Genomic DNA, 12,538 nt, shown 5'->3' on the forward strand with positions numbered 1-12,538 from the left:
TCATTTTCAAGCCAAAAGTGTGTTTATTACGTAAGACAGCCTTCGAGAACTACGCGAGAGATTCAATATAAAGTCACCTAAAAGTATTTGAACGATTTGTGTCAACTCTCCACCCCCCCCCCCCGCGCTGTTAGGTTGTAAGGTCACGTTGTTCCATATGTATAGTTCATTTTTCATAACCTTTTTGAAGACAATAGGTACGTCGTTGTTACATTGAAACATTTTTGTGTTAACAAATCAAGCGAGCCAAGAAAAACAGCTATAGTCTGCTGTCTGATTGGAAATACAATACTTTTGTATCATTGGGGCTCCATTTCTTAGGTATTGTCAGATTATAACTCCCAATCAATCCTTTCAGGAGGAGATTCTGTGTCTCTGTGTCAGATCAAAATCACACGGGGTGTAAATGAATTCTTTTTATCTCGTAATTCAAATGCGGTTTTGTTGTTTTTTAACTTTAACTTTTGCGTCTCAAGCTTCGAGGTTTTGGGAGAACTTTGCAACCTTGACCCAATATTCATCAATCCTTGAAGGAAGGAAAGGAACACGCAACAATTATTATAAAGACATGTCTTAGGTCGCGCCAAAAACCAGCCCCCCGCCTTTTTATGCTCATGCTACCCTTTGTTCGAACGCAATTAAAATTATCGATCATTTAATTGTCATCCTTGGGGAGAGATAGAAATTACTTCGAAATACGTTTGTTACTCCTTTTTTAAAGTTTTTGGTTTTTTTTAAGGGGTTGTAAAGTGGTATTAAAATAGCATAAGTTTATAAGTGATATGTTGCGTAAGTATGACGACGCTTCCTATACTTCGTATGCTAGAGTTCGAGAACGACAAGCGTGAATTGCAGACTTACACTCGGTGGTTAATTTTGCAGGACTTCCATCTAGTTCCTATTTAGCCTGAATTTAGCCCCGCCCCTGTTGCTTCTCCGTTGGAATTAATCGAATTGTCTATTTCAAATTGAAATATATAATTAATAATCTATATGTTTTTTTTCTATATTTCTTTTTTGGCAGAGTACTCTGTTCTTTTAACGGGTCGTGGTTTGACCCCTACTCAAGGGGTGAGCGGCGCTGGCCGAGCTTATCTGACCTCATTCAAGAGACACGTCCATTACACCATTTATTTCTCCGGGTATGTTCGCATTCTCATTAACCATTTTTCTATTAAAACCCGTAGAAGAGAAAAGCGGTTAATTCTCCCCCTTTTAACTCTTTACTCTCTCTCCACTCTCTCTTTCTCCCAATACGAGGGAACCAATTTTTGTTTCGGCGACGTTAACCGTTCCGCTCTATTTGTTTCTGGGCGCTCCAAAATGATGGCAACGTTCGACTAACTCTCTTTCTCTTTATTTTTCGATTTTAGGCTCGAGCGACCGAAGTTCGTGCGTTTCTTGAGCGAAGAGGGACACATCATGGAAGAGCACGAAATTTCCAATCCCGCTCCACACGTCAACCAATCCAAGGTTAGACTCCGTTTTTTTTAAATGGATGAACAGAGGGTCGAGTTCGCATTTGGGTCGTGTGTGTTCCACTCCCGGGTTAGCTTTACCATAGAGGATGTACAATAGAGGAGTAGTGAACAGTTGTTGTATTCAGTTCTCGTTAAATGTTTTGGAGCTACTTCCGGTTACACGTGACACGTGGTTACTTTTTGCGTTAAATAGCACGGTCTACCTTACTCAGTAGCGTACTGTATAGACTTATTAATTGCGGAAGAGTATCAAATACTATAGGGGCGGGGAGGTCACCTTCTTGGGTTATTTCCCTGGCGCCAAGAAGCGCCGCTAGAGGCAGCTCGAGTTGGTTTCCTCGCAAGTATTTAATGAAATGGTCTATTTAAGCTTATTTGTCAACAATTTTTCTCCGAAGAATTTTAAAAGTTACTACGTTGCCAAATCTTTTGGGCAAACGGAACGCGTTAGAAATATAAGGTACCCCATTCATAAAGTCCCTTGGAATGTTCCGCTCTTGTCAAAGAAATATAGGAAAGCGGAGGATTGGGAAGGAGGGAGGATTTTGACGCGTTGACGTCTTATTTTGTGTCTGACATTCTTTTTTCCCCCGTGTCCATTCTTCTTTTCTCTGGTGGCCCCAAAGGTATGCGGTGTTTGGCGTAAAGTGCCCAAGATCTATCGGAAGTTATTCCCCAAGGAGCGCCTTTCTCTCGTATTGACTAGCGAAAAATATCCCGAAGGTCTCGTGGGTGGCAAAATAAAGCGCAACATGAGAATCAACAAAGGTAAGCCAAGCGGAACATTTTTTTCTTTTTTCCTTCTCTTTTTTTTTTGTAAGGGTTTTTGGGATTTTCACGAGACCACAGAGTCTCGCGCGCTACAAAATTTGTGCCAAATTTTTCGAACGTCATCATATTCACGTGCGATCGATGGCGCTCAATTTTTTCACGTGATTTAGGCTAGGGCTCGCGCGCTAGAAATTGTTATTGTCTTATACTCCTTGGTAGCTCTTGATAATAACCACCACAATATTATGTCAGTTTCATGATTTCATTGTTTTCGGACTTTTTGTTGGGACTTTACAATAATAGCCTTTAGATTGGCGGGATTTTCGGAAAGGGGACCCAGGCTGCAATAGATCTTGTTTTGTTTTTTTTGGTGGGCCCAACAAACGTTTTATTCCCCCCCTTTTTTTTTTGGAAGTGGGGAGAAGGGGGGGGGGGTATTTTAGAGAGAGAAAAAAATGGCCCTTTATCTGGGAATGGAATTTCGTCGCGGTTATTGTTAAAGCTTGTTTTTCTTGCACCTTTTTTTTTCTTGCACCTTTTTTTTTCTTGTTATTTTGACGCCTGGTTGTATTGTTAGACGCGTCTGTCTGTGTACGGACCACCGTTTACTGCTGTCCCGGAAAAATATATCGTATTTTATATCGGACACCCCCCCCCCCTATATATCAGCCATCTTTTTTGCTCTTTTATACCGACCGCTATAGACTGATAAGTAAAGTTCATACAGGGAGATATACGCGTTTACGGTGTCAATGATAGATGGGGAGTGTTTTACGGATGACCCCCCTTAATTTTAAGTAAGGAAATGGAAAAACAATGCTAATTTACTTCAGGGGTCATCGATAAATCACTGTAATGATAACTTGTCCCTTGAATTTATATTTTTGATTCGAAGCCACGATTTTTTGATGACTTTATTTAAGTACCACTTTAACATTATAAAAATGGCTCTCTTTTAAATACGTAATTCAGTTCGGCCGCCATCTTGATTGCGTTTTAGTCGGGAGTTCAGTTGATCATGATTGTATAATATTTGAAAGAAAAACAATTTATTTATCAAAAATTGAAATCTTGGATATATAGTTTAGTTCATCACGACAATGTTGATGGGGAGTCTTAGCTCTTAAGGCGGGAGTCTTTTTTGGGTGTCTGCGCTGACGTTGTTTATTGTAATCTTTGTTTAATCTGTGAATATAAAAAGTAGGAACCGCGGGAGGATGGAGTAAAGGGGGGGGGGTTGAAATCATCATCATCCTTTTTCTTATCGCCTTAGCGATGTCGACACGCGTTCGCCGTATAGTGATAAAAACGTAAGAAAAAAAAGAACAACAACACCCTGGATAAAACGTTTGTTATCGGCGCGAACATCTACCGTAAACTTCTTTCCTTTTTCTTATATTCTAACTCCAAAAAAGTTAATCTAGATAAGAAAGAAGTACGCCGGGCAGCCCCTGCTTATAAACTTTTTTTTAAAGTCGGGATGAAACGTCCTGTACGGGAAGCGCGAGAAGTAATAAGCCTCTTCGCTGGAACTAAGAGGGGAAGACACGGATGGGGGCGTGAATCTCGCGTTCCATCTCTCTTATTTTACGCGCCTGCGCTGTGTAGACGTTTTGGAACGCTGAGAGTGCGCAGAGAGACATAAACCCCCTCGTATTTCCCGTTACTGAAGAGACTAGAGGCTTATTTGGTTTTTGTGGTCTGAGCATGCGCACTGGTCTTAGGGGAATACGTTAATTGTTTGCTTCCCCCATAGCAGCGGTTTTACCACTCTTATATCCCGGGGAATGTCGTTTCGCCTTACCTTTGAATGTTTGAAGGGAAGGAGAGCGAGCGTGAAGATCCCATTCTGGAAAGTTTAAAAGTCTAAACGATTCTTTCCGTCACTCGAGAAAAATGGCATCTTGGGTAATAATAAAAACAGCTTTTCATATAACATACCATTATAAAATCTCCCCAAGGGGGGGGGGGACCGGGCGGAAAAAGGATTCTAACAATTTTTGAAGAAAAAATCTGTCAACGCCAATCTTTTTTCCCCAAAAATATTCCCCCGCGTTGAGTCTTTTTAGTGCGGGTCTACTGTCTCCCATCCGTGTCGCGACCATCAATCTCGAAAGACCTACCGAGTTAGGGTCGCCTTTTGTATTTTAGACGTACTACAGGGATTTACCGTCTATTTTGAATTTTTTGACGAAATATTATTCGTTTTATTGTTCCCATGAATATGTTCTCCCTTCCAGGTTAATACTCTCCAATATTACTTCCAAAGAATATTCTCAATTATTATTCTTTATTATTGCCAAATAATATTCTCCGTTATTTTAGTTTATTCTCTATATAAAACTTATTTGGGGTGAATTGTTGAAATAGGCTAGAAATTTCTCGTGCAAGAATGCATTTGAATTCTGCAGTGTTTGGACACCTTTTGAGACGTCATTTTTTGGTGGTGGTGGGATCCATTTTGTTATGGTGAGGAAATTTCCCACCAGAGCACGGCGGATTTTATATATTTTCTTCTCTATTTGTTTTTCGTTGATCCTTTTTGATTTATTTTGAGTGATGTCGCCAAGAGGCTGCCGAATATGTCAAATGTCTCTCGAAATGGGGGCTTTCCAGTGTCGTCTCAATTTCAAAGATTGATACCAAACGAGTTCATTCATTATTTGTTTTGGCTTTCTTTTTTTTTTTAAATTACAATTGTATATAATCATAAGTAAGATAAGGTCACGAATAAGTATGACGTAGTACGTTGCTTCCCGAAATTATATTATACTTATGTTAGAATCAGCGGTAGTAATGATTCGACGCGGACGGGTTCAAAGAAACTTATTTAAACCCAAAAGTTGATTAGATAAAAAATGAATTACAGTAAACCCGTTGCAGCAATAATAGTTCTAAAGACAACCACGTACTTACGTGGTGTGGATCCCTTATCAAAATTAGTTATATACGATGGGTAAATAAGTCGTAAATTTTCCTCGATTCTTGAATGAGCGTGAGATTATTACTAGATTAAAATCGTTTTTGGATTTTTTTTATTCCTTTTTTAATTTTACGAGTGATGAGAAATATATTGGCTTGGCGGCGAGGAGGTTTAACTGGAGATCGGGTGGCGCCTGATAAAGACAACCCAGGCTGTATGTATTAGACAACATCCGTTTAATACGACCCCAACCATATCGTCGTAAAAACATCGATTGATGATTACAATTTAGTTAATTAACAAAACCGAAATTCTTCCCGCCCCCTGGGTAGCTTTCACCCCTTTTAACTGAACAAATTACGTAACTTTTGGAAGCACGACGTCTCATAGGCGTCTTGTCTTAGCCATGTCATAAATAAAACCCTTATGCTATATATAAGAATGTACATTCAATTCACCGTGAATATTGGCAGTTTGATATTACTGGCGACTTTCAAAAATCGAAGCTTTATTAATTGGTAAAGATTCCACGTGCAGAACAGAATATAACAACGAAAATAAATATACTTCTCACGCGCGTTTTGATTTGAAGTTCCTCGAGACTGAAAATCTATTCTTGAAAAGAATTAGGCTTAAGAAAAGATCAAGGAATTAGGCCTATTCCGGAAAGAATTCAATCGATTCCTTTCTAATATATTATTCTATAACAAAACTGATGCGGGAGTTTGTTTGGAGGATGGTTCGTTCGTTCTCTTTTGAGATAACTAAACCAACAACCACCAAAGTTAGTTTCTTTTCTAACCCGGAAGTTACTGGCTTGCTGGCTCGCTCGGTTAGTTGGGTCGCCATGATGCTCTCTCACTCGCTCTATAAGTCTTTCTTCAGACAGGGTGGGAGTATTGAGTGAAACTCTCTTTCTCTCTCAGAGGCCGGAAGGTTAAAAAACCTAGTTATCATTCTTATGGCGTCTGGAAGACCGTTTTTTAACACTATCGTTCGAAACGAAATGCTCGGCGAGTGGTGGTGGTGCCATACTCCCTATAAGCGAGCACCAAAGTATAAATACCACCACCACAGGCAAGGCAAAACTGGGAGAAAGATATTTTTGTGCGCGTGGGTGGATGTTCTTCGAGTTTTTAAGTCGTCTCTTCCATCTTTTCAGTTTTTTCTTTCTTTCTTTTTCAAATGGAGTTATTTTCGGTCCCTACTTAGTAAAGGTTGACCTAATGGTGTTTATACGCCTGCTTGTAATGAGGGAGAGCTAGAGACTGAGAGAGGTCTAATTTAGGCCTATAACCTCGAACGCAATTAGGGCGAAACATCATGGTCGGATGTATTCAAACTAAATACGATTTAATTTTAAAATATAGGGGGTTTCTGATACTTCTGTCAGAAATTAAAGGGTGTTTGTTAATAAGGTGCAAACCTCCGTATATTTTTCATCTTAATGCGAAAAATAATTAATTAATTAAATTAAATTAAAGATTAATCAGTTTATTCTTAATTTTACGTTGGATTTAAATATAATAGGCCTAGTAAATTGGGGAACTAAGTAATCTTGCTTTAGGAAATTTAGACTTATATATTTATATAAGGTTTCTGCTAAATAATGTCTTGAAAATCAATTAAGGACCCAGCACGTGATCTTTCTAACTTTAGACCCCAAGAAAAGTTAAAATCGTAACTCAAACCACGGAATACAGTTGGGTTACACCCCCCTCTACGCCATTTTCCCCTTCCCACCGGCAAGCTGGCCACCGTGACATTGTAACGCTTTGCAATTAATGAATTTAGTGGCGTACGTATAACACCAACATCGAGTCTGTCCAGTTTTTGTTCGCGTTTAGGGCTTTAATAAAGAAAAGGGCTGGAATAGGTTTTATACAATACCCCGTTAAAAAGCTACAACTTCATTCACGGAATAAATAGGAACAGAAACTAAAGACAAATTGGTTAAAACCAGGCGTTGAAAATTACCCCGGCGAAGTTCTCTCTCATTTTAAACGCTAGCCTGTCCAGTTTGGGTGGTATACCAGAGTGACTTTGTACTTGGGGATTAACCCACCGTTTTGGGGGTGTATCCGTTAAGCCTTGGTTTGTAGTGAACTGTGTCGCGTGTTGGGTTCAATTTTCGTGTCAAACTATACTCCCCCTTCTGAACGTAATAGAGATTTTCCATCATAACTCTTTAGGGTCAGTCCGTCAACGCACCAACGTCGCTAATTAGGTCGGTCATATCTTCGTCGTTGCGGACTCGCTCGCGTTGACAACAGCATGGATCTTATAAACCCTAAAGGGGATAGGAAAACTGCAGCGCGAGCTTGGTTAGGGATTATTTCTAGTATATCAAGGTCTAATTTCTAAATTTAATTTTAGAACTCTCTGTTTAAAAGTTAGTCTCGCCTTGCGGGGGGAGGAAGTAAATAGCTGCTGCTCAAGTTGCCTAAATTACTTCTTTGTTCGTTTCGCAATTACAATTCTTAGTCCGTTGGGGAACGTAGAATGTCCTCGGTTTGCGCACATGGGTTCGGGCCACCTTAATGAAAAGTGACAATCTTCTCTCGTCGACCTCTCTCTCTGTAGAAATGGACTGGTGCATGGTACTGGCGGTGGTAAAAGGCCGTGTTTCCGGACCAATTTATGTCATTTCCGTCTGTTTAAAATAAAAAGTAAAGAAACAAGATGGAGTACTCCGTATTAATCGCCGCCCCCACCGCTCCTTCGCGTCACTTGCCAAATTGCCATAATTATACATTATCCTTTATGGTTACTGTCAATATCTCCCCCAAAGGAGCAAGCAAAGGTCAAAGCCTTAGGTTTCACCTAAGAGTACGTATTTGAGCGTGGAGTCGAAGCTTTTACTGAACCTAAACCACTGCAAATATTTGCTATCATTTGGTGTAAACTAGTGTCGCTCGCATAAGCCATGCAATTTTTTACGTAGATGAACCTAAAAAAGTCGAAATAATTCGAGAAAAGTCTTTTTTAAATGAAGTAAAACAACGTTAATTTGTATTTGTCCCAACCAATGTCAGATCCACGAGACATTTCTCTGTTTGCTTAGTTAAAAAATATTCAGTCTTAATTTACGAATTTGCAAAACAGCGGAAATTCTTCAATTTTTTTTTTTTACTTTTTAATTATTCTTTTGAATTAAAACTACGCAATCAAGAAAGATGATTACCCTGGAGAATGAATACACATATATAATTGAACCTTCCTAATTTCAAATAGTTTCTAAATAAGTTCACCCAAAAAAGTTAAAACCAAGGCTTAGCGGAAGGTTTTTAGCAACGTTTTCAAGAGGTTGTTATTCGGTAGCTGAAGGGTGGATACGTGAAAAAAAAATTAAATGGTTTTTCTTTTCTTTTTATATTTTGCGGTTGTAAAAATAATACAAAAGTGTCCATTGAGGGAATTTAAGCACACGGCGCGGGGAGTCATTTGCGAACGTCGTCACATTGGCTCCGAAAAACTAGCGAGAACTGCTTCTAACAATCATTAACTCGACGCCGGGCCCTTGTAATTACGTATGTAGGAGATGAGAGACCGTAACGAAAACCTTCAACAAAACTGGCCTATTTTTTGTTGTTAATGGTCACTTCACAAATTATACCCGGAGCTACCCCACTGATTTGACACGCTTTTTCACTTTAACCCTTTTACGTAATTCACCACAAAAGACATATTACAAGAGGTCTATTTTCAAATTAAATCAACTCACTCACGCGCCACTATATACACTAATCACGTGACACTACCCCACCAATTATTAAAGCGCGTGCGATTTCAAAATTCAAAAGCACGTGATATTGCAACTTTTTCTTTTTCGGTAAAAGCGCGCGCGAAATTTAAAAAACAAAGGCTTAACGGTATTTTGGAATTTATGAACTAGCGCCGGTTATATTACCTATAATGGTTATTAACTAGTTTAATTTTAGTTAGTATCGTCGGATGACACCCTCCAGGCCTTTCCCGAGTGTCTTAATAAATTTAAAATATCATAGTAAGACGTCATAGGTCATTGACGTATTGTATCCTACTATAACCCTAACGAAAACTTAACCAACAACCAACCACAACCCATTTTTCATTTTAATTGATTGACATGAAAAAAAAAAGAAAGCTTTAACTCTTGTCGCATAGGCGCCTAAAATATGCGGTTCTGAATACGTTAAGAATGAGTATTACAAATTAATAGAAAAAAGGCGTAAAGGCCATGACACCCCTTGCACTTTCTCGGAATGGATCTACGATTGTAAAAATATTTTACTAGAATTCCGTTAGCGTAATCTTTTAAAGTTGTTTGGTTGGCGCGGAGAGCAATTAAAATTTAGCCTTGTTTATCAAAGAGAAATGATACTGTGAGGGGGGATGGGAGGTGAAGTAAATGAGGACAAAGTTATAGGGAAGCTAGCGCCATCGTAACTCATACTACGTCATCCGTTAGATCGCGTGTGACAGTTCCCAACTTGTTAGCGCCGCGCGTATTTTGAAGGCAAGGTTCAACGTTCTCGAACTGTCTTCATTTCTTTTTATTTTTTAATTCTTTGTGGTTTACCGAGTTTGTAAGTAACTGCAGCTAAGTTAAGTTTCTTCTTGCCAGACTCGACGGTGCTGCGATGGGCGCTTTGAAAAACTAACATATTTTATTTATTACGAACTATTTCCACCCCATCATCGTTGTAGAGAGTGAAAGTCGTAAATTAATTCTTTTAAAAAGAGTTTTTTTAAATATTTACCGTTGGTGGTTCGTTCCTTGGTTGGTTTATATCGCCTTTAATCGTAGGAAACGAGCGACCGACGAGACGTCGTTCTCTCTCTAGTGATGATATTGTAAATAAACAAGACCTCCTTTTTAACGAGATTAGTGGCGCGACGAAACAAGTCGCGCTGTAACTGTTAACAGAGTGAAGTTTTCGACGACCAAAAATAAGTTCGCGGAGAAGATAAGCTTAGGCTTAGGCTTAGGAGTTTTGAATACTAATTTCGTACCTTCGAAGTGTAGGCATAATTCTTAGAATTTGTATACAGTGTGTATTAATAGTAGGGTTATGAATTTTTCGCTGAAGCTTAATTTTAACCTAACCAAGAAAATCCTTGGAATTCCCCATTTTCTCTTTAAAAAAAAAAACAATCAACCCACAATATTTTTAAGTTCTTTTTTTCTGACGCGGTGAAACTCAAAGGTATATAATATACAGGTAGGCGCCCGTGATGCATCAAATCTATCCATTTTACAGAGCCTCCAGGTTTAGTATTAGCAGTTAGAGAGGAATAAATAGCCTAAATTAGCTAAGGGCGAATTGAGGACCACACTGGATATTTCTTCTTCCACGCTTAGCAGAGGTCCTAAGTCGAAAAATGCCACCCAAAAAGACATCTCTATCTTCAATAATCCAAAGACACGATTACAGTTTAGCGGAATCGGGGTGTCTTTCTACCGTTCAGCTCGGTCGTTCGCATTTTCTAGTTTGGAAAACTTGTTAAAAGAAATTCAATTTGTTTACAATTGGCCAATTTGGTTCTCTTCATTATTAGATCTAAAACGTAGGCCTGTACGGAACTCGTTACACGGATTTTAATTGGTTAGATTTGTTTGTTAGGTTCATCTATTTGGAGTCTGTCGAAGTTTGGAGCTCCATGCATTTGCCGTGTGTATTCCCCGTAGAGTTAGTTCGCTTACAACTTTGAGAAATGAAGTGTCTAAAACGCTTAAGCCTTGGCGTTGCTCTCGATCTAGAGATCGAAACCCTTTAATTGTCTGTATAGACTTTCCTAATTTAATTCCTGATTAATGGTTCGAATAAAGTTAGGCTTAGCTTTGATATATTTAGTTTATAGTATGTAGAGTTCTCTCTGGCTTTCGGATTGTTTTAGAAAATTTGATTCAAAGCACTGGGAAGTAATCCAATTACGAGGGCTGTTTCCAAACAAACAAACAAACATTTTAGATCACGATTTACCTTTGAATTCGTAATTTTGGTATAAAGTAAACACATTTGATTTAATTCGGTTTCGGAAAATATATTGTGTACATAAATGTTTCCCCAAGTTTTAGAAGTTGCGAGGGTTCACATTTTGCTCGATAATGACGAGGCTTCGGATTTCAGAAATGTATCAGCTGATGCAAATGCAAGATTGGCAATTCGTATAAACATTCTCGGGCGTGTTATAAGAATTCTTGTACAGTTATACATAGATGCACCTTGGAGGTGTGAAAAATATGATGAAAGTACTTACTATCTTGAGGCGATGGAGAATGCTCCCCATTTAACGACGTCCTTAAGCAATTTTGGTCATAAAGTTCCACAGCCACCTTCTCATAAATATAACACCGTATCCGTATATAGGCTACAATAATTTGGACGTAATACGGGGCCTTCGAGGGACAAGCACGTTCCCAAATCCTATAGCTCAGTCGATTCCAATTGCACAACGAATGTTCATTTAAAGACCATACTATCGTGGTTTAATACACCGTGTATATTTCCATATAGAAAAAGTAGTCTGCGCATTCTTTAGTCGTGAAAAGGTAGTATCATTCAGGAAGAAACGCTTCCGGCGGGCGGCAGTCCATTTTAAGGTGTCCCTAGACTGCTGTCAACAGAATGTACCCAGCCGACAAAAAATATTCAACTTTATTTTTATTATGTATTTTTTTCTTTTTCGACGGAAAGTTGAACATTGCGCTGTTATACGTGCCCCGAGGAATGATGGGATACGCTTTATATTTTTTATGTATAAAGTCTCAACAAATTTTTATGTCCCTTAGAAAGTACTGGAGGGCCTGCGTGGCAGTAGTTTCAATTGTTAGAAGTTTGGGGACCAATGGGAATGAAGAAACAATAAGCGCGAATGACGTCTGTAAGAAGACATTCTGAATAACAAACTAGGCTTATGTCACATCCTGGTCCTGTTTTTTAGAAATTGGTAAAAAAAAGTTTGTCAAGTTTTCTTCATAGAAGTATGCCTACCTAGGCCCTACTTCTAAAGTAAAACTTTAAACTAGGCGGCCATTTTTGTTATATACAGGGTGTACTACTAGAAAGGGAGAGTGGAGGGAACGAAGTGCAATGGATTTCCAAAGTGGTAAACACGTAAACCAACTATGACACTTTTTTAACCCTTCCGCCCATATACTATACTATACTAAAACGAAAGACGCAAAAGAGAAGAGAAGCTCTACCCCGTTTCCGTTATTGATGTCAAGTGGGTCTCGGTACTGCGGTAGCGTATCTCGACTCTATTCTTAGATTATTACCCAATATTCCTCGCGAGCCGAACCGAACGTGCCCGGTCGAACCTAAAATAGAAAATATTTATTTTTATGAAAAGTGTTTTATTTTTAATTTTTTTCTAT

At 38.8% G+C, this 12,538-nt stretch overlaps 1 protein-coding gene across 2 annotated transcripts in view; it reads left to right on the top strand.

The window, feature by feature from the left end:
* Positions 1 to 12,538, top strand: part of LOC149709726 (dorsal-ventral patterning protein Sog-like) — a 94,170-nt gene that overhangs the window by 55,168 nt on the left and 26,464 nt on the right. For both annotated transcript variants that reach the window (XM_089857703.1, XM_089857702.1), the window contains exons 5-7: positions 1,025 to 1,142; positions 1,374 to 1,473; positions 2,108 to 2,249. In XM_089857703.1, coding sequence (XP_089713829.1) covers positions 1,025 to 1,142; positions 1,374 to 1,473; positions 2,108 to 2,249 — 360 coding nt within the window. The remainder of the gene's footprint in view (positions 1 to 1,024; positions 1,143 to 1,373; positions 1,474 to 2,107; positions 2,250 to 12,538) is intronic.

The sequence above is a fragment of the Phalangium opilio genome, unplaced genomic scaffold, assembly GCF_054372755.1.
Source record: "Phalangium opilio isolate 3A_F unplaced genomic scaffold, DU_Popi_V2 ptg000011l_1, whole genome shotgun sequence".
Taxonomy (NCBI): domain Eukaryota; kingdom Metazoa; phylum Arthropoda; class Arachnida; order Opiliones; family Phalangiidae; genus Phalangium; species Phalangium opilio.